At 40.1% G+C, this 23,351-nt stretch overlaps 1 protein-coding gene across 5 annotated transcripts in view; it reads right to left on the minus strand.

The window, feature by feature from the left end:
• ulk2 (unc-51 like autophagy activating kinase 2) overlaps nt 1–23,351 on the minus strand; it is a 96,706-nt gene that overhangs the window by 61,035 nt on the left and 12,320 nt on the right. For all 5 annotated transcript variants that reach the window (XM_033045732.1, XM_033045735.1, XM_033045731.1 and 2 more), the window contains 2 exons: nt 19,343–19,435; nt 16,976–17,017 (listed from right to left, as the gene is read on the minus strand). In XM_033045732.1, the coding sequence (XP_032901623.1) occupies nt 16,976–17,017; nt 19,343–19,435 (135 nt within the window). The remainder of the gene's footprint in view (nt 1–16,975; nt 17,018–19,342; nt 19,436–23,351) is intronic.

Consider the following 23,351-nt stretch of genomic DNA (forward strand, 5'->3'; position numbering starts at 1 on the left):
ATGGGTGACTTTTCGGGTCAAGACCCTTTTTCAGACTGAAGAAGGGTCTCGACCTGAAACGTCACCCACTCCTTCTCTCCAGTGATGCTGCCTGTCCCGCTGAATTCCTCCAGCATTTTGTGTCTACCTTCGATTTAAACTAGCATCTGCAGTTCTTTCCTACACACTTATGTTATTTAGAGACACAAGGAACTGCAGATGCAAGAATCTTGAGAAAAACACAAAGTGTTGAAGTAACTCAGTGGGTCAGGCAGAATCGGTGGAGGAATTGGAGAGGTAATGTTTCGGGTTGGGACTCTTCTTCAGATTGTATTGTGTTCATTTGAAGTCCGCATCCCTAATTTTAACTCCTAGATAGTCAAAGTTAATGAATCTGTCAGAAACAAATGAATAAAAACAAATAAACAAAATGCTTTTCTAGTAAAATTACTGAACAAATGAAATCAAAACATAATATATTGTTCCATAGGGTCATGCAGCGTGAAAACAGGTCTTTCAGCCAACTTGCCCAAATGGGCCAACGTGACCCATCCACACTAGTCCCACCTGCCTACATTTGGTCCATATCCCTCTAAACCTATCCTTTTCACGTACCTGTCCAAATGTTTTTTTAAACTTTGTGATAGTGCCTGCCTCAACTACCACCTCCAACAGTTTGTTCCATATCCCTACCACTCTGTGTTAAAATGTTGCCCTTCAGGTTACTATGAGATCTTTGCCCCTTACCATCAACCTATGTCCTCTGGTTCTTGATGCCTCCCCTCTGGGTAAAATACTGTGCATTCACCCTATCTATTCCACCCATTATTGTATACACCTCTATAAGATCACCCCTCATCCTCCTGTGCTCCAAGGAATAGAGTCCTAGCCTGCTCAACCTCTCCATATAGCTCAGGCCCTCGAGTCCTGGCATCATCCTTGTAAATCTTCTCTGCTCCCTTTCCAGCTTAACAACATAGTTCCTATAACAGTGTGACCAAACTGAACACAATACTCTAAATGTGCCCTCACCAACGTCTTGTACAACTGACCGTTCTCCCAGGGTTGTACAATTTCAAGGAAATTGGCTCATACTGGCTCAGGTGAGCAGTTCCAACACTCAATAACATCCAGGACCAAGCACCTTGCAATATTGGCAACCCATCTACCACACTAACCATTTATTCTCTCCATCACCCAATGGCTGCAATCTGTACCATCTATAAAATGCATAGCAGTTGTTTGCCTGGGTTACTTGACAGCACCTCCCAAACCCACGACCTTTACCTCCAAGGACAAGGGGGCAGGCTGGGTACAAATTCCTGCAACTCCCTCCCCATAGCAGTATCTTCACCATGGGAGGACTTCAACATTTATAAACCGATCCAAAATGTCTCCTGTCTGTTCCTTCCCAGATGCCGCCTGACCCTCAATTCCTCCAGCACTTTGTGTTTTGCTCAGGGTTCCAGCATCCACAGCCCATAATGGCTGCATTTCTGCTCAAGGAAGCATTGTCAACACAATATTCTTCAACTTCATTCTTCAGCATCAATTACTTTTCCTCAAATCATAAGTTGTGCAGAAAAGTTCTGATTGACATTTCCAGTAAACAATCACTCATTACAATCGCTCCACTCTTTTAAACCTCTACTCCAACAGCAGAATCGTTATTCCCTTGATCATGTATCTGTCCACAGTGAACGACTCGATGTAATCATGCGTAGTCTTTCCTTTGACTGGTTAGCATGTAACACAAAGCTTTTCACTGTACCTCGATAATAAAACAAAACTAGATCAATTCATAACAGATTAAAGTTACTCATTAATGCTAAAATTCTAAAATACTTTTAGGTTGGGTCTGAAAACTAGCTGTGAATAACAGCAGCGTGAATGCACCAGATAACAACTGTGTCAAATGAGAAAAGGCCAGCTAACTGACTTTGAGTAAAATAACCATTGTCAAGTTCTTAACTATCAGCATCTTGGGTATTGCCCATGTCCAGAAACATGAACAGACCTGTCTGATAAATATCGTGGTATCAAAAATATGGCAAAGGCCTCGGTGCTCAGTAACAAGCAGCAAAATCTTGGCTCTTCACACTGATCTTCCCCTGCTCACATCGGGAATGTGCTGGAATACTTCCCAATTCCATAAAAGATGTAGTTGTTGAAACAGAAGAGGCTTGATACATTTCTGAAACCAACAATTGGCTGCCTGAGACGATTTTGAAATCTTCATACCGGAGGTAGCGGGGGGGGCCTGAGACGTGCATACAAAATTATGAGAGACATAGATGGTGAATACAGGACCGTTCTCCCAGGATGGAAAAATCAAATACCAGAGGGCACAGCTTTAAGGCGAGGGGCAAACTTTAAAGGAGATGTGCAGGGCAAGTACTTTTCCCCAAACAGAGGAACATGCAGGCGGTTTCGAGTTGGTCTTCGCATAATATATGGCACAGACATTGTGTGCCAAATGACCTGTTCTTGTACTGTACTGTTCTATGTTCTATTCTACACTCCTTGATCACCAACATACCAGGTTGAAGTGCAGGCAATTTATATGAATTCCATCAATGCTGATTACTTTAAAAACTCTCTAGCAATCTCGACCACTAATGAAGGAGGGGGACAAAAAGCACAAAAATAAAGAAATAACATCAATATACTAATCCCAATTACACACCATCCAAATACATCATACATTGCCATCCATTTACGGCAGGAGATTAAATATTCTGTAATTCTTTACCTACTATCTTCGTGGAAGCAGAGAATCTAACATTTCAAGGAGTAAACACATTACAAGGTTTTCACTAAGCTGCCATAAATGCATCCTTGTCCTTAGCACTGAATTCAGAAAGCCAATGCATTGATTAACAGGGGTCAAACATTAAATGCACTAATTTTTCAAAAATGTTGTCTTCCACATGCACCTCAATAGCTTGTACCCAGCTGTTGAAAATGTGTATTTATTCCTATCTTCACCTGGTTGATCGTCCTTCATCCAAATTCCAACCTTTTCAAAACGTAGTTGCTAGCATCACACCCTGTTCCAAGCATGCATGCCACGATACCCATCCTCTAGGTAGGCAACACAGTGGTGCAGAAGGTAGAGTAGGTGTCTTGCATCTATATCAAGGTTCAACCCAGGCATTAATGCTCTCACTGTGGAGACTGTACTCCCTATGACCATGTGGGCTTGCTCCAGATGCTCTAGTTTCGGTCCACATCACCAAGATGTATGGGTTGGTAGGTTAATGGATGACTGTAAACTATCCCTCAAGAAGGTATGAAAATCAAGGTGGAGATGATGGGCAATTGAAAAGAATGGATTACGGGGAAATAAGTGGGAAAAAAATATATTGACTGAATTGCCGAGAAGTTGGCAAAGACTTGACAGACCGAATGGCCTCCTGTATTATGGGAGAACGGGACCTACTATTGGCTTAATTGGTTAAACTTACTAGTCGCTTTCAAAGTTATATTTTGACTTCTCTGCCTTAATGTGCATGTTCTCCAAATACCTCTTTTGTGAGTCAATTATTTGATCTTCCAATTCTAATGTTATAGATATTACCAGACTGACAAAGGGAATTGGGAGCACAATTAAAAAACCTTGATAATTGTGCCAAATGTACAGATTGCATTTTTTGAGCAACAATAATATGTGCCATAATGGGGAAACAAAGTACTTTTGTATTTGTCTTTAGAGCTATTTCTACCAGCACCCAAATATCTGCCAAAAACTCTCATATCGATTGATTGATTGATTGATTATTGATTGATTGATTATACCTTTAATAATCCTTTACAGGAAATTACAGTGCCACGACAACTTCAAGACAGACATAACACCACACATTTCCTCAATATCAGCTGCCAAGTAACTGTAAATTACGAACAAGAATATCTAACCATTATTTATTTTCTTTCATCCTCCAGTGTTTCTCAATTAGACTGATTGTAATACGTTCTGGTCCATTTACTTTGTGCTGAAGTATCCCAGTGGATCATCGGTTTCACCCATCCAAGGTTTTCATGTGTGACGTAATATTTCTCAACTGCACTTTTCCAGATAACTAAACATATTTGCAAAGTCAAACAAGAAGGACATTAGAACAATGTCATACAATCACCCTTGGATAAATTGATTGCCAGCAACCTTGCAGGACTCTCATCAACATTGGTACTGAGGTCCAAGTTAATGTAGGAGAACAAATGTAGAAAATTATATTTCCAAAGTTCCATTTGAAATCCACTGATCTCATACAATATGGAGTCATAAAAGTATTCAATGGGCTGGGGAGGTTTATCTTAAGCAATGTTCCAAGCTAAATCAGACTGTTAGATTTGAGCCAGAGGCTCAATTTTTATAGCTTGTCTGTAATTATATATATCTCCCGCAGAAAGCATCGGCTTCCTCCATGATTAAATGTGCAGAGTATGGCAAAGATAAAGGAAGAATGGATCAAACAAGACATGGATGATGTATTTACTCATTTTCAGGGACGTTATAATTAATAAGCAATTTAGAGTTTGCAACAAATACCTGCTTTTAATGAAGGTAAACAAAAATGCTGGAGAAACTCAGCGGGTGCGGCAGCATCTATGGAGCAAAGGAAATAGGCAACGTTTCGGGTCGAAACCCTTCTTCAGACTTTTAATGAACTCTGTAATCTTGAAACGGATTGATGATCATTTTCCTACTAATACCAATACGACTAATTTCTTAAGTATTATGGCATTTCACCGCAAGACTAGAGCAAAGCACGAGTTCAAGGTTTCCATCAGAGGAAGCTCGCAATTCCTATCAAATTACATAGGACAACACAGGACTAAATACAATCGAATGTGCAAAATACTATTAATTGGCCTGGTGAGAATCAGTTGATCTAAAATTATACCTCCCCATTTTTTAACTAGTTTCAATGTATAAAGGAATTCATTTTTAAAGGGGAAGAACAGCTTTATTGATGGGAGAAAAAATAAATGCACATCTTTGCAAGAGATTATTACAATGTCAGCAAAATATTTATATGCTTGTGCCAGCTAAATTTTTCATCCAGAAGAGCCTTAGTTTTCTAAATTTGTCACTTTAGAATGATTTGTTTTGCAAAATGCAAATTTCTCCAGCTCCTTTCAGCAAAACTATTTTATGAATAAAATAAGATTGGAAAATATTATTGCAAGCTTGAAGATGCGGATCAGAAGTAACAAGGCAGGTGAGCAATCCAAGGAAAATAACGAGCAAAGCCTCAAATACTACAGGACTTTCATGTAGTTCAATCCTGTATTTGGGTGCTGTCAATGTGGAGTTTGTACATTCTCCCTGAACAACCTGATGCTCCGGTTTCCTCCCACATCTCAAACCTGTGCTGGCAGGTTAAATGGCTACTGTTAATAACTCACAAGTGCAAGTAGTTGCTAATGGGGTTGTTCTGCCGGGGGCTGATATGGAGGGAACTATGAAAATCTGATTGTAGCTTCACCTCTGTATTCCTGACAACCTGTAGTAACCTTTCACCTTGCTGCTTAACAAAAATCCACTCTCCTCTGACCTGAAAATATATTCAATTACCATTATTCCGCCACATTTTGGAAAGTTTCACAACTTTCAGAGAAAAAAAGACTCATATTTTTCGGAAATGGGCAATGTCTTATTTTTAATCAGTGACCTCCTAGTTCAGCATTCTCCCTCAAGAGAAAACACACCCTCCACAGAGCTGTTAACGCTCTTCACAATCTTATACATTTGAACAAGTCCTTTATTCTAGATTCCAGGGGATACAAGCTTTGCTTTCTAATGCTTTTCAACGGAGGTACAGCGGTAGAGTTGCTGCCTACCACGCCAGAAGCCCCGTGACATGCGTGGGGCTTCTCCGGATGTTCCGGGTTCCCTCTCACATTCCAAAGATATGCAGGTTGTAAGTGAATTGTTTACAGCACGGAAACAGACCCTTCGGCACACCGAGTTTGCACCAACCAGCAATACCCACACACTAACACTATCCTACACGCACTATCCTACATGTACATGCTCACCATAGCACAGAGTCTGCCTTGTTGAAGGTACACAATGATCTACTGCTCACCGTTGACTCCGGCGACTGTGCAATCCTGCTCCTTCTTGACCTCAGTGCAGCATTTGATACTGTCGACCACACCATCCTAATTGACTGTCTCCGGTATGGGGTTGGTATTGATGGCACTGCCCTGAGCTGGTTCATCTCCTAGCTCAAAGGTAGGAGTTTCTCGACTAACATAGGCAACTCATTCTCCTCCCCAGCTAATCTCTGCTGTGGGGTTACACAAGGTTCCATCCTTGGCCCCATTCTCTTCTCCCTGTATATGCTCCCCTTAGGCCAAGTCATTGAAAGGCACGGCATTTCCTTCCATTGCTACGCAGACGATACCCAACTCTATCTCCCCATGAAGCCCAAAAAACAATCAAATCTGTTTAACCTTACCCACTGCCTCGAGGATATAAAGTGTTGGATGGCCCAAAACTTCCTCCAACTAAACAAGAGTAAGTCTGAGGTCATCCTTCTCGGCCCTTCGGACTCAATCAAAATGATAGCAGGCAGCCTTGGAAGCCTTACCCCACTACTCAAACCTCACGTCAAAAACCTTGGCGTGATATTTGACCCAGCACTGAAATTTGACAAACAAGTCAATGCCGTGGTAAAAGCTAGCTTCTTTCAGCTTCGGACGATAGCTAAAATAAAAAAATTCCTCCAGTTTGATGACCTGGAAAAGATCATCCACACATTCATCTCCTCCCGCCTAGATTACTGCAACTCCCTTTACACTGGCATCAGCCAATCTTCCCTGTCCCGCCTGCAACTGGTCCAAAACGCCGCAGCGAGACTCCTGACGGGCACCCGAAAAAGGGACAACATCACCCCGATCCTGGCCTCTCTCCACTGGCTCCCTGTGCGGTTCCGTATAAACTTCAAGATTCTCCTCCATGTCTACAAAGCCCTCAATGGGCTTGCCCCCACCTACATAAAAAGTCTTCTCACCCACCACTCCACCTCCAGGCCCCTCAGATCGGCCGACTTGGGGTTGCTGAATATCCCGCGGTCTAGGCATAAGCTCAGGGGCGACCGCGCCTTTGCGGTTGCAGCCCCTAGACTGTGGAACAGCATCCCCTTTCCCATCAGAACTGCCCCCTCCATCGACTCTTTTAAGTCAAGACTAAAGACTTATCTATACTCCCAAGCCTTTCCTGACGTCCTCTGAGTGAGGTCTACATGTATATATGTATGTAGTTTGTTTTGTTGTGCTATTCTTATAACAAATGTAAAGCACTTTGGCCAACGAGAGTTGTTTTTTAAATGTGCTATATAAATAAATGTGACTTGACTTGACTTGACATGTGGTCATGGGGAGAACGTACAAACTCTGTACATACAGCATCCATAGTCAGGATCGAACCCGGGTCACTGGCGCTGTAAGGCAGCAACTCTACTGCTGCACCACCGTGCCACCCAATTGGCTTGGTTAAATCGTAGGTAGACACAAAATGCTGGAGTAACTCAGCAGGACAGGCAGCATCTCTGGAGAGAAGGAATGAATGACGTTTCGGGTCGAGACCCTTCTTCAGACTGATGGTTTGGTAAAATTGTAACTTGACCCCAGTGTGTGTAGGATAGTGCTAGTGTGCGTAGATTACTGGTCGACGCAGACTTGGTCAGCTGAAGGGCCTGCTTCCTTGCTGTATCGCTAAACTAAACTTTCCTCACAAGGCAACCCACCCTTTCCAGTTATTAGGCTTCAAACCTTTTTTGAACTGTTTTCAATATATTAACATTTTCTTAAATAAATTCAATTGTCCTATATATACCTTAAGCATAACCTCCCAACTTTTATATTCAATTCACCAAGCAATAAATTATAACATCTTATAATTACCGAATCCATACAAACAACTCCACATCCCAGAAAACCCATCTAACTCTTAATTAACACACACCATTTCATTGTCTATCTATTGAGAATCAAATTAAAATAATAAATGTACTATATCAGAGATAACCTAGGCTCTGATTTAATTGCTGCAGTGTCTCATTAATATTCCTACCGAGTGCTCTTAAACAAACATCAGTTGGCATTCATTAGGAAAATATATTTCTTTTGGACTGGGAAATTGTTACAAGGGAACAGGATCTGACTAGTAGAACAGAAAAGGGCTCACTCGTCTGTTTTTGTTACAAATCAATTTATTGGCAAGAGGACAAAGACGATACTTGGTCTTTGTATGCGCGGGTTTTGTTTTACAGCGGCACACCTCTTTCTCTCCCTGCCTCTGTCCGCAGCACTGATCCCGATTCAACCCGTCAGTGAACCCCTCTCGTACATGAACTACCTTATGGCTTACCTTATGCCTTTATACAGGAAGAAATCAGCCGTTGAAATAACCGCAGGCAAGTCCTGGCCAATGGCGCTGCTCTCAAATTCAAACTGCACCCAATGGCAGGGGACTTCATCCGAGCAAGACCCCCCTGCCACCCTTTGGAAACAAAGCACTACCGGCCGCAGACTGGCGTGCAAAGCAATACACAAAGCGCTAGACTTGTCGCGCAAAGATAATACACACAGGCTACAGACTTGCCGCGCAAAGGTTTAAACAAGGGCGCTGTCGGCCGCAGCGTTATGGACTTTAAATATAGCGCTGCCGGTCACAGCGCAATGGCCTTTAAACATAGTACTATGGCCACAGTGCTGTGGGTCACAGACTGTTCGAGCAAAATTCTCGTACAACAGAAATGTTGTTTTATTTGATCAATAGCCTTGATAGGGTCATTCAATCATGGCTGATCTATTTTCCCCTTTCAGTAACTTCTCAGTAACTTTTTACACCCTCTCGCAAAATCTCCATAAGCTCACTATTTGAGTGACCACTGAATCTTTGGGAATTGGAGTATTCACATTCTATTATTCTAAATGTCACAAATCTCAACTCATGTAACCTATCCACAGAGCCCAGTCCCTCCACACACTAAAGTCTCCCAACCCCTGCAGAGTAGTTATTAAGATGGCTGATCCGTGGGCGGTTGCTGCTGGGATGCAAGTCGGGGCCTGATCAACCCCGGCTGGGTCGCCTGGGCGAGGGTGTCTGATGTTGTGAGACCCGAAACACCCGATGACCCCAGGTCACATCACTGAGGATCCATCCCAGTGCATCTAGAAGATGTATATTTTTCACACTGAAGTCCGGCTCAGCCAGTGGCACCTACTGGGTGACAACCAAGAATAGTTTGGTGACTACTGTAGAGACAGTTGACAGCACGGAAAGACGGCACCCGGGACAGGCTGGGTTCGCACCCCAGTCTGTGTCTTTCATGAGAAAGACACCCAATAAAGCTACGTAAAGGCCTAATGAACCACCGTGGACCAAAAAACCATCAGGCGAGAATGAAATGCTCGGAAAAGAAGAAAGAGGTGCAGCGCACAGGCCTTGAACCTGGTGAGACGCAGGAGGAGCCCGGCCAGGACTCACCCCACAGAGCCCAGTCCCTCCACGCATTAGAGTCTCCCAACCCTTGCAGAGTAGTTATTAAGATGGCTGATCCGTGGGCGGTTGCTGCTGGGACGCAAGTCGGGGCCTGATCAACCCCGGCTGGGTCGCCTGGGCGAGGGTGTCTGATGTTGTGAGACCCGAAACACCCGATGACCCCAGGTCACGTCACTGAGGATGCGTCCCAGCGCATCTAGAAGATGTATATTTTTCACATCCAAGTGCAGGTTCAACTTTCCCATTATACTTGCCCATCCAGATCTTCACTATTGCAGGCAACTCAAGCACCATACCAAACTTTAGCTGCCCAAGTCTCATACATAGCCTTTCATCCATGGGTTTCAATGTCCCCACAGCTTCAATTCCACCCACATCTCCATTCTTATCCAGCCACTTTCTCAGAACCCTTGCAAAACCTATTCATGACACTATGAAGAGCTTTGGAAATGTTATAATCAAAGTCCTTCATAATTGTAAATTGCAAAGTACCACCCCAAGCCAATAAGCTAATTTAGTAACCAAATACCAAACACATTTATTCCTCCAAAATGTTGTGTTATTTTAATGTTCCCTTCAATGCTTGACAAAATCCTGCTCGAGGTGGGGGGGGGGGGGAAGCACCAATTTACCAAAAAAGAGACAAAAATATTTTAAAGTAGCTTGGAAGATAAAATTGAATTGCTCCATTTCAGATTTGGATGAGATCTCCAAGAGACTGTTCAGAAGAGTAATAATTGATTCACTGAAAGGACCATCTATAGAGCAATGCGGTACAACGTAGAAACAGGCCCATCGGCCCACAATGTCTGGGCTGAACATGATGTGGAACAAAGCTGTTGTGGTTATCAGTCGAGGAATAATGGGGAAATAAGGTATTTTGCACCTTTCTGGAGTAATTTGGAGCTAATGAAGTATTTACAAAACACAGCCACTGCTGTAAGCTGCAAAACAAGACAAGTATGCACAGTAATCTACTTTTAGTAGCAGAGGTTGAAGGATAAATGTTGACTTAAGGTATTAGAACAAATTTATTGGCTTTGCTTCAAAATCTCATGATTATTGTTTTAACTTACTGAGTGCGTGAACGACTGTAAATGTTTGGCTGAAATTTAATGCAACCTCATAACAATAAAAGAGCCTGCAATTTTGTGCTCAAGAACTTGAACTCAACTTTCTATCACAATGATAGTTTGGCAGACTACTGACGAGTAATACAAATGTCTGGATTGCATGAAACAAGACAAGTCAGTTTTCCATTGTTTGAAATGTGTATATACCACCTTGGTAATATTTAAATGTCAAAGTTATAATATGACCAAAATTTACAAAGATGCCAAAGTAACTCGGTTTAAAAGAACATTAAAAATGCTGGGAACGGACATTCTGTCATTTCAGTATTACTCAATAAAATGCCCTCCATGTTAAAGCAAATTCAAATTTCACAGGATATATATTGGGTCATGTATTCCAGATGAGTGACAAGGTCCCCAGCAGCTAAACTCCACTTTACAATTCCTATCTGAGTACATTTGTATAACTTGAAAAAAGGGAGTTGAGAAGCATATTATGAACAATATAGTTCAACAACAGTTCAAGGGAAGAATAAATGAACAATTGCAAAACCAATGACGTTCATTTATTGACTGGAAGCTTTCTTGAATTATTACTTGTGTGTCACAACAGGAATAAGCTACATGTTCTGACAAAGGATCACTGACCCGAAATGTTGACTTTCTTCCCACAGATGCAACCTGCCCTGAGTATTAGCAGCATTTTACATTTTCTTATTTTAGATTTCCAGTGTCTGCAGTTTTTTTAAATATATTCAACAACAAGTTACTGTAATGTGCTTGGATTTACAAAGTTCCTGACAAAGTTCCACTTCAGTGATTATGAAACAGGCCACAAAAAACTAGCATTATGTAGGACATGGAACATATGTAGGAAGGAACTTCAGATGCTGGTTTAAACCGAAGGTAGACACAAAATGCTGGAGTAACTCAGTGACGTTTCGGGTCGAGACCCTTCTCAAGACTGGTCTCGACCCGAAATGTCACCCACTCCTCTCCAGAAATACTGCCTGTCCTGCTGAGTTACTCCAGCATTTTGTGTCTATCTTCAAACATATATAGGAGAGTAGTTTAAAACAGAGCACAATCATATCTGAAATATTTTCATGCTGCAAAAAGATCAAAAGCAGGGTTATCCAGGGCTTAGTATTGAAATTCTTGTTTTTGCTGAGCTGGGAAGGAAATGTCACGTAAAACACTTTGAACAAATACAAAAATCAGGAGACTGGGGAAAGGGTAATAACTGGTGATAATAATGAGCTGACTCGTAGGATTTGATGGTACTAAACAAAGAGATGGTTTGAGGACATGGGACAATAGATCAATGAAGCCATTAGCACAGAGTACTCCAGCAGAAAAGGACTAATATGAATGACAGAGAGATGAACAGAGTGCTGATAATGAATTGATTTTGAGTTCATAGACTGTACTATCTGTTCTCATTAAAATACTATGTACACTATTTTTGACTATACCATCAGAAATTAACCTGAGCATTGAAAAGTAGCAAGAACAAATATTACTACCTCAATAAGGTACAAAAATCATTATGAGAGGCTGCAAAGGTTTATACTAGAGAAACAAAAGTTTAAATGGGGCATTACTGAATTAATCCAAAATTAATTACTGTTCACTTTGAAGTTTTTATTTCAGCTTTCGCAAACATTTTGTTCATTTTGGTTATTAAACACAGCTATTAAAAACATCTTCCTTGGCTATCTACAAGCACAACGGATTGCGAACAACAGCTATGTAAATGTGTTCCAAAACCTGATAAAAAACCGTGGACAAATGCTAGCATTGCAGATGCTGGAAGCTAAATTACAGAAAATGTTGGAGACCCTCCCCGGCAGCATGAACAGAAATGAAAACACACTAATTAAAGGATACAGATCTCCAATCTTTCCTTTTGCAAGTTGAATGGTCCTGTTTATAATGGGGAAATGTCAATCGTTCTGAAAGAAAATGTGCTCAATTCTCCACACAAGTTACTTTAAATTCAGATGGTGCCACAAATGTTAAATTCCTGAACTTGCTGGTTACACTTTGTTGGCAATATTCCTAATACCTGATGGATTCCAGGACCAGATGCCAAACCTGCCACAATTCCCCAACAGCTATTCTAGGAAATCTGCCCTTGAATTGACACAGGCCTAACTTGGCATGCAAGCAGCATCAATTTATTTGGATAGAGATATACCCAGCAGGGATGCCAGTATTAGGGCAATTTATTTTTTTAATATAAATGTAGTTAGATATATTTAGAGAGTTAACTATTGACATTTTGTACTTTTAAAATTGTTATTATGTTTTGACTGTTGCTTTTTGATTGTTTTGTACATTTCTGAAAGTCAGGGATGGTGTTAACAACAGGTTTAGTCAGGGAATGAAGTCAAGGCGATTGAATAGTTTTCAACTACTCTATTGATATTTATTCAGTTGTCACCACCCCACACCCCTCCCTTGCCATTATCACTCACAGGCTCAGGCGAGAGTTAAGATCACACTTAGCAAGTAAATCAACAACCAGTACAGATAGCCAAGCACTAGCAATAAACCGTGCTCCTAGCTAGTTTCTGCATTGACTGGCCTGCTTAAGGTTTTCCAGTATTATATTTCCATTTCAAAAATTCTCCCACATGGGTTAAGTGAGTTCTTCAAGTAAGTGAAATTGTATTTGTCCTTTAACACAAACTGGATAGTTCATCTTTCAGGATGAAAGCCACATCAAAACAAAATGGTTAGCATTGATCAGAAATGCTGGAAACAAAATTCCTTTACCTTTAATTGTAATTTTTCACGCCAGCAATGGCATAGATTCATTTTAAAAACTGGTAAAAGCAATACAACATCACAAAGAAACCAAAGACCCAATGCACAAAGAAACTTTAAGAACCTAGTCTGAATACTTGATATGTGAGCTTGTAGCTGAACAAATTCACCTACGTTAGATATGGTAATGCATTTGAAAAACACCAAAGATCAACAGCATAAAGGGCCTGTCCCACTTAAGTGCCACAAGAATCTTATTGGTATCTATAATGATAAATATGCATACCATGAATTTCATAAACTGGAATAAATTACAACTAACCGTTGTAATTTATGGCTCACGGCCATACACCTACCACCCTTTGTGTGAAAAAGTTACCCCTCCAATCCTGTTGCAATCTTTCACAACCATCTTCACTATCTGCAAAACCACTAACTTTTGTATCATCTGCATACTTGCTAATCTTGTCCTGTATGTTCTCATCCAAATCATTGATGTAGATGACAAACAGTAACGGGCCCAGCACCGAACCCTGAGGCACACCACTGGTCACAGGCCTCCAGTCTGAGAAGCAACCTTCCATCATCACCCTCTCCTTCCTTCCATGAGGCCAATTTGCTATCCATTTGGCTATCTCTCCTTGGATGCCATGCGATCTAACCTTCCAGAGCAGCCTACCATGCGGAACCTTGTCGAATGCATTGCTGAAGTCCATGTACACAACATCTACATCTCTGCCCTCATCAACCTTTTTGGTCACGACTTCAAAGAAATTAATCAGATTTGTGAAACACGACCTCCCACGTACAAAACCATGCTGACTATCCCTAATCAGCCCTTGCCCATCCAAATGCCTGTATAACCCATCCCTCAGAATACTCTCCAGTAACTTATCAACTACAGATGTTAAGCTCACCAGCCTATAGTTCCCAGCATTTTCCCTACAGCCCTTCTTGAAAAGAGGCATAACATTTGCCACCCTCAGGTCTTCCAGCACCTCTCCTGTATTTAAGGACGACTTGTAATTTCAATCAGGGCTCCTGCAATTTCTTCTCTAGTTCGCCGCAATGTCCTCGGATATATCAGATCAGGCCTTGGGGATTTTTCTACCTACAAACACGACAGTACCTTCAGTACTTCTTCGACGGTAACCCTGACTGTTCTCAAGACACTTCCAGTGACTGCTCCAATTTCCTCCGTTCTACTGTCTTACTCCTTGGTAAATATAGAGGAGAAATACTCATTTAGGACCTTGTGATACCAAGTGAATAATAAATTAGATTTAGCATCTGTCTGAACTTCAGATAACAGAAAAGTTATGATAACAAACCAAGGACTCAAACGGTTGCTACTTCCAAACAATAGCCTTTAGTTGACCATGAGATCCATTTAAACTATTACTTGACAGGGAGTACAATAGCAATGTCTTGAAAGGAACAGGCTCGCAACTAAACATTTACAACAATGCTTCAAGTTTCTGTTTGCCCAAGAGATGTGTTACATGCCATTTATACTTCAAATAAAATCAAAAAGGTTCCTTGACAGAAAGAAAGATACGAGTCATCTGTGTATTTTCAAACCTCTTGAGGGTCGGGTCTCACCAAGATTTACTTAGGTTGAAAGTTTAGAATAATTCCTCAGTATCCATTATTTACTATTTAACATAGCAGTGTGTAAATTACATGCCTCAACAAGAACCTCTTGGGGTTAAAAGAAACAAGGATGCCATATCATTTGGTAATCGTTCAGCATGAAATGCATGTGACAGAGTGATAGAAACATAGAAAATAGGTGCAGGAGTAGGCCATTCGGCCCTTCGAGCCAGCACCGTCATTCAATATGATCATGGCTGATTATCCAAAACCAGCATCTGCAGTTCCTGTTACCCCGCCTTTTCCCCATACCCCTTGATTCCCTTAGCACTAAGAGCTAAATCTAACTGTCTCTTGATAAAGTCAAACTGAAGTACAATGGAACATATACATAGTGGATCAACTTCAAAATAAGTACTATGATTCTTGTGCAGGACGGAACTGCAGATGCTGGTTTAAACCAAAGATAGACCCAAAAAGCTGGAGTAACTCAGCGGGACCTGAAACATCACCGATTCCTTCTCTCCAGAGATGCGGCCCATCCCGCTGTGTTACTCCAGCTTTTTGTGCCTATCTTACTATAATCCTTGTGTTGTTTTACCAATTCCTGGTATTCTGGCTGGGGAAGTAACAAAGAAAAACTATAAAAGCAGTTTTTGTTCCATTGTTCAGTATGATTTTTTTTTAATGTAACACATACTGCAATTTGTTTTAAACAGATGACCTGAAGAAATATGAGTGGGGGTGAGGGACGAAATAAAAAGGAAAATTCATTTTCCAATTATATCTCCTAATATCTTCAAAATATAACTTCCAACAAGCAAGACATGTAATAATCACACATTACTTATTTCCCTTAGATCCTGACTACCGTTGCCTGCTGTCAGGACAAGGCACCTCAGCAGTTCATTTCGTACTTTGTGTAACCACACAACAGCAGGTAATGTTCTGGATCATTTGTAAACATCTCTGCCTGTTAACAGATGGTATGAAAAACTCCATCCAGCAACCAGCTGATATCAGCAGTTCTTGGCCACTGACAGTCTTAGTAACCCAAATCTATTCATAAGTTTGACAACTCCCTTTTGCAAGATTGCAAGTCTCATAAAGCACTGCTGCATATGGGAAAGACGTGTTAAGATCACATTCCACTTTCAGTTTTATGGAATTGCCCACTGTTCACCTAATAAATATTCCCTGTTGCTCTCCATTTTCCACTCTCGTCATTGAGGTTTGTAGCATTCAGCTTGCTGATGGCCACTTCTTTAGGAAGACATATGCTGTGCTTCTCTAAGGATTTCTTTCAGGTAGTGCAATTTATAAGAAATATATTTAAGTACAAGAAATGGTTTATAAATGGAGCTAAATGATATAATCCAGGTCAATGATCAATGGTAACATTGGACAAAACACAATTAGACAATAATTACATGCAAACGTTTATAGCTAAGCACCTGACTTTATCTTTAAACCATGAACTGCTCATAAAACATTGACATAACCTTGTTAACAGAACACACACATTTTTCATTTCTGTTTTCGGACTCTTGAACGGACTTCTCATATGACGAGGATGTATTATTCTTGATATCCCAATCTACTTCGATGTGGCCCCTTGCACTTTAAAAAAAATCTGCAATTTCTTTGTAGCTGTAACAGATATTCTGCACTTTTTGCCCTCTCTTTTTTTGCACTACCTGTTATATTGATTGTCGAATGATATGATTGTGCTCATGTATGATATGATTGCCTGGATAGCCACACAAACCTTTTCAACGTTTCGTAGTACATGAGACAATAATAAACAATACCAATTAAGATTGGGGTCCCGATTTTAAAGAAAACAAATCCTTCAGATAGAAACTGAAGGAGGTTAATTTCTTTATAATTTTTTTAATACTTCATAGTACAGAAACTCATGATAATTTTTAGGCATTCTCAGATTAAGAATTGTCATATTTAGCTAGCTCTGGCACTAATAGTTATGATAATTTCACTTTGAAAGAATTAATGAGTAAAAATAAAAACAGATTCTTACCTGAACATCATAAAGTGCAACGATGTTTTCATGTTGAAGCTCCTAAAATGAAGATCACAAAATCTTTCAAATTATAATGCTACATCGCTGTCAATAAATTTGTCCTTCAGCTGTCGATACAGGCATAGTCGGACCTTTATGATCGCCTTTATCTTTCCCACAATAAAGTTATGTATCAGACATGATGGAAAACGCTATAAAACAGTGCTGATGGTTTCTAGTTACCATGTTTCAAACATTTATAAATAAATCAACAGGCGCAGAAGACATCGGAAAGAAATCCGATTTGCTTAGTCTTCTTGCACTGCGCACGACTAATGTGGAAATTGGGTCAAAAAAACAAATAACAATTCACTTTCATTGTATGCTATAAATATTAATTGCTTTCAAAAATTAGGATGTAAAATATATTTTGATTAATGCCAATTATGACATTATATTTAAGATATACTGCAACAATTGTTTTAAGAAAAGCTATGAAGAACATTATTAAATGATAATAAAAGTGGCTAAACATCAAGAATGCTCAGTGTCCAATAACTCCAGCTCAAAACACATTTGACCAAGACTGCAATGGGAAGTGGTTATTGTGGCAATGAAAGTAAAGTAATCTGGCCCTACATCGCTACTGAATTTGACATTATATAACTTGGGTTTATCAGCCACACTTATAGGCTACTTCTGGATTAAAAAAAAATCTAATTTAGGTGTAATCAAGATCAATGTTGCTATTAATTAGATACTGGGCATCAGTATAGCAAAAGGCACCAATGAGAAAGATTAATCACCGAGTGCACAGTTGTACCTTTATTTTCAGTATAATTATTTGTCAATTTATTGCCATGTTTGCAACTGTGGATTTGAACAAGGCGTTAGAAATTAAATTATTATTAAAAATGCATCGAAAGGATCAGCTTAGAGCTTATTAAAATGGGATTGCTGGGGTCACGGACTGTGAGAAAGGCTGTTAAAGTAGAAATGGTAGAGAGTTTAATCTGAACAAGTGTGAGGGTTACACTTTAGGAGATTGAATGCAAGGGGAAAAAACTAATGGCATGACCCTTGGTAGCGTTGATGTACATAGGAGTCTTAGTGTCCATAATCCCTGAAACACAACTAGATAGAGTGATAAAGGCATATGGTATGCTTGCCTTCATTGGTCAAAGCATTGAGGGCCTCATTGGGTGTATTTCACATGCAGTTCTGGTCACCCCTTTGCAGGAAAGATGTAGAGGCTTTAGAAAGGGCGTCGGTGAGGTTTATCACAATTATGCCTGGATCTGGGATTATTAGCGACAGGGAGAGGTTGGACAGACTTGGATTGTTTTTTCTAGAATACCGGATGTTGCGGGTAGACTTGATACATGTATGTAAAATTATGAGAGGTATAGATAGGGTAGACAGTCAGAAACTTTTTTCCAGGATGGAACAGGTTTAAGGTGAGAGGGGCAAAGTTTAAAGGAGATGTGTTTTTGTTTTTTTTAAACAGAGGCAGGTGAGTGTCTGGAACGTGCTGTGAGTGACACAGATATGATAGTGATATTTAAGAAACTTTTGGATACGCATATGGATATGCAGAACGGAGGATACAGATTATGTGCAGGCAGTTAAGAGTTGGTCTTGGCACGTTGGGCACAGACATTATGGGCTGAAAGGCCTATTCTTGTCCTGTACTGTTCTATGTTGGGAACTGGAAATTAAAAGAAGGCAAACCACAAGCCATGCTGTCTTCAAGTATGAACTTTTGTAGCACTAAATTGAACTACCTTCAAATGCCAGCAATATATAACTAAATATTGAAACTGGCAATGAACAATGTATCAATAGAAACTTGGATAATAAATCAAATCACTTTCCAATATAAATGAACTGACAAAATCAATTGCGCGACTCCTGATATTTGTATCTGAATGTCAGAGCGACATCCAGATTTAACTGTCAGTAGGACAGCAATGTAACAAGTAATGCTACTTCCCCATCACCTCCAGAAACACACGTTCAATCCTGACCTTGGGTGCGGCGTGGGGTTTGCACATTTTATTTGGGACCACTTAGGTTGCCCCCAGGGCGCCTGCAACATGTCAAAGATGAGCGAATTGGTAGAATTAATGACTATTGTAAACTGCCACGAGCATAGATGAGGAAAAAGGTGCATGTTGGCATGTTGGACACTTTGGGCCAGAGGGCTTGTTTTCATGATGGATTACTCTATGAAAAGCATATCACAATACAAACTTGCTTGTGTGATCACTGCATAGTTTGAGTGGAATGGAATTGACAAACACCTCGAGTGATTACATTAGAGAAAACCAAAATGCAAGTATTGACTTTACCATCTGCTGACATCTCAAACACAAGAGGTCATACCTTTAATATCTTTATTTCTTTACCCAGCAAGATTTGCGATTTTGACAAATTTTTCTTGTTTATACATTTCACGGCTACTTCCCAATCCAATTTCTAAGAAAAAGACAAATGAGATGAAATTTAAACCTGTACATCGAAACGGAGTATCATATTCCAACAGGTAGACTTGCACAATATTAACGTTCTTTACGTCAATACTAATATAAAAAGACTGGACAGCATTAATTAACAATTCAGTTAGATCTCACTGAACACCTACAGAATGTTGTTAATCACTCCTGAGCTTTCAGCAGCATTCACACAATAACTGAAATAACATTGTTGTCGAGGAATGTAGAACTGGAATTACTAAACATAAATTACGTTAAAATTAGTTCATTCAAAACACACAAATCAAGAAAAATTAAAATGTGATTGTTTAATGTGGTTATTTTACAGAACATAATAATCATAAAACTGCTTTTATGTAAAGCCTTCACTGTATAAAACATCCCCAGAACTTCAGGGGCATTATCAACAAATCTAATTATTAGGGCATAGGTAAAGTAGATTTTTAAGCATAATTTTAAAGGAGGAGGAAGTAGAAAGAGTTATATTTGAAGCGTCTGAGCAATATCAGAGAAGCACTAGGGACCATCATTTGGGAGGGAGGTAGGGTGAGAGATTTTGGAAAGTTGTTGGTGGCTTTGCAGGAGGGTGTGTGTGGGAATAAAGTTACTCTGTTAGTTAGAGAAGAATGAAACTGTGACTAGATTTGAAGGATGTGAATTTTAAATTCAAGACAGCTAGGCCAGGCACCAATGAAGATAACAAGTCAAGGAGCGATGAGTAAATGAGAGTTGAAGAACATTTATATGCAAGGGAGAATTTCAAACATAGAGTGTGGAGAATGGGAAGCTAGCTAGCAGATGATTCAAGTAATCACCTTTACAATGATATCGACAAGGGGTTCAGCACAAAGTACTGAAGCAAGGGCTAAGGCAGGCAATGATACCTAGTTCATAGCTTTTATGATGAGCGGGATGTGTATCAAAAGCTCAACGCAGGTTCAAAATGGATGTCATAATTGTCCATGGCTAGACTTGAAGCTTCAAACTCAACTACAAGCATTGTAAGGGCCAGGAGCGGTCTCATGAGAATCATGCTATTAATTTGGAGCAAAGTAGCCAACTGATCTGTTGTTTCCAGTGATTCAGTTCAAAGAACTGCAACCAAGCAAGCGACCAAGTTAGCCAGAGGATCTCAGTAACCATGTAACTGTGAACTCATCAAACCTGCTTAAACAGGCACACCCTTCAGCTTAAGCCAGGAAAAATGGGTTTCACACATTTTGTTTTCACTGTAAAAATACGCATCAAATACATATACACATTGACTTCCTTCTTTCTTTACAAATTAATCAGGAACAAAAAAAGTTTGTACAGCTGATCTAATGCATAATAAATAACTACACAAAGTTATATTTCATCTGCCCCACATTACTGTGAATGCAACCTCATTTGACATCATTTCATTAATTTAGAGGTTTCCCATTATTGCTGAAGTGAATGTCATTCAGTGCTGCAGGAAAACTAAGCTCCTCCCTGGCTGAACGTACCAAACATGCAACTAAGATAACTATTTTCTAATGTCTAACATACAGGTTTGTAGGTTAATTGGCTTGGTAAATGTAAAAAATTGTCCCCAGTGGGTGTAGGATAGTGTTAATATGCGGGGATCGCTGGTCGGGCCTGTTTCTGCGCTGTATCTCTAAACTAAATGAAAACATTATGCATTCTTTCTCACCCATTTCTTCCAACCCCCTCCCCCCCTTCCACCTATATGCCTTCTCCTGGCTGCACGATTCACACCCCTTCTACTCTCTCATACTTTTTGTCTTTTCCAACCATCTCCCCCCCCCCCCTCCCACCCCCCAACCTGTATCCACCTATCATTTATCAGGCTTTGTCCTGCCTCCACTTCTCTTCCAGCTTTCTTCCCCACCCCCAGCCCACCACAATCAGTCTGAAGAAGGGTCCTGACCCAAAATGTTGTCTATCCATGTTCTCCAGAGATGCTGCCTGACCCGCTGAGTTACTCCAGCAGTTTTTTCGTAAACCAACATCTGCAGTTCCTTGTACTTCTCATTCTCCTTTCTTTTCTGTAACCCCGCTTTGAAATCAGTCATTATAAAACACACTTTTTTTTCTATGACAGCTTATACGAGCTAACACCAAGATCGGTGACACGTATAAACAGCCATCAAAGAAAAATTAGACTGTATAGCATGAAATATCCTGAAAATAGCCATAAATCTACAGATTGAATTTAACCTCTGAAAACTTTAAAATTCAACCAAATATTTTACAAACACTATTCTATAGTGTTATTCTATAGTTGAGGAAGTTAAACAGGGTTGGCTATAAGACTCTTGATGCTTGCTTTAGCATTTATTAAAATCAAATCTGATCCTACTCTTTTCCTATGATTCCCATATCCTCTGGTCCATTGTCCAAAGATTTATTAATATCAGCTCTGAACATACACAATGGCAGAGCATCTACATTCTACTTAGAGGCAGAGAATACCAAGCTTTACATCCCTCTTGTACTGAGAGTGCTAGTTCCAGATTATCCAACTACTGTAAACAGGCTCTTGGTATCTACCTGTCATTCATCATCATAGACTATAGCACTGCAAGATGCAGACTGCAGTGCTCCATTATCGAGGTAGAGTTGTGTATATGAACATAGAATTTAGCTGTTCCTAAACCTGGCAGTTGTCTTCTGAATTTCCTGCCTGATGGTAGCAGTGAGATGGCAAGGCTTGGATTATGGGCATCCTTGACAAAGATGCTGCCTCCTTAAGGTAGCGTCTCATGTCGACAGAAGGGAGGTCTGTGCCCCTGTTGATTCGGGCTGAGTACAACACTCTCTGCAGCCTCTTGCGTTGCTGTGTATTGGAACTGCGACACCATGCAACCAGTCAGGATATTTTCTACAGTACATCTGCAAAGGTTTGACAGAGTATTTGCAAACGTATTGACTCTACAGAGCACTGACCGCAAGGCAAGTATATTCTTCTTTAGGTATGGAGTTGAAATCTATGTCGCACTGCAAATTATATTTTATAAGAGCAAACACTTATTTCTCTAATCTGTAGCCAGAAAATTACTGGGAATAGCTTACCTTCTCGTACCTGGACAGTCTGTCACAAATACCATTCCCTAGTCACTGATTCCATCCCGTCCCTGACAACCTAAACAGGTTGTTCATGCAAGTTTCTTTCCATTTTCTCTGCCTGACATTTGCTATGTGGACATTTTAAGGCATTCTGTAGACCATATTTAACAAGAACCAAGAATCTGGAATTTCCAGCCAAAAGAGCTCATATTCTTGCACCACCTATGTTTATGTTTTCTAATTGTTCCCTCAAAGGGTGTTGGCAAGGCCAATTTTATCCCACACATGAAGTTACTTCATTGGGCAACATCACTAATAGTAGCTTGCGAGTAGGTCAATAGATAACATGGAAATGTGGACTGGTAAAGAAAACCAAGACATTGTACAGGGATCGTAGCAAATTTTAAAGATGGAAGGATTATTCTTAATAGGAAATGACAGACACTAAACATAGCTAGTCGAGCAACACAGAGGTTCATCTGCACTAAATTGAACAGTTAAAATACTAAAATATAAAAAAGATTCCTCACCCTTAAAACAAAGACAGTAATTTGTGAATGAAAGAGAATGTTGCATGGTTATAACATTTGGTGATCATCACATTAGCATCAGGAAAGTGAGAATTAATGCTCTAATAACTATGTCAAAAGAAAGCACATCAATCAATTCTCTAAGATACCAATTGAAAAAGTTCTGCAATCCTGGGATCCTGCAATGGATCTTTACGTTTGCCTGACACTGCTCATACAGGAAAACAACTGGCTATATATATATTTTTAACTTCCTCACTAGATCAGATTCAGATTCAGATTCAATTTTAATTGTCAGTGTACAGTACAGAGACAACT

Source organism: Amblyraja radiata, chromosome 28 (genome assembly GCF_010909765.2).
Source record: "Amblyraja radiata isolate CabotCenter1 chromosome 28, sAmbRad1.1.pri, whole genome shotgun sequence".
NCBI classification, from domain to species: Eukaryota; Metazoa; Chordata; class Chondrichthyes; order Rajiformes; family Rajidae; genus Amblyraja; species Amblyraja radiata.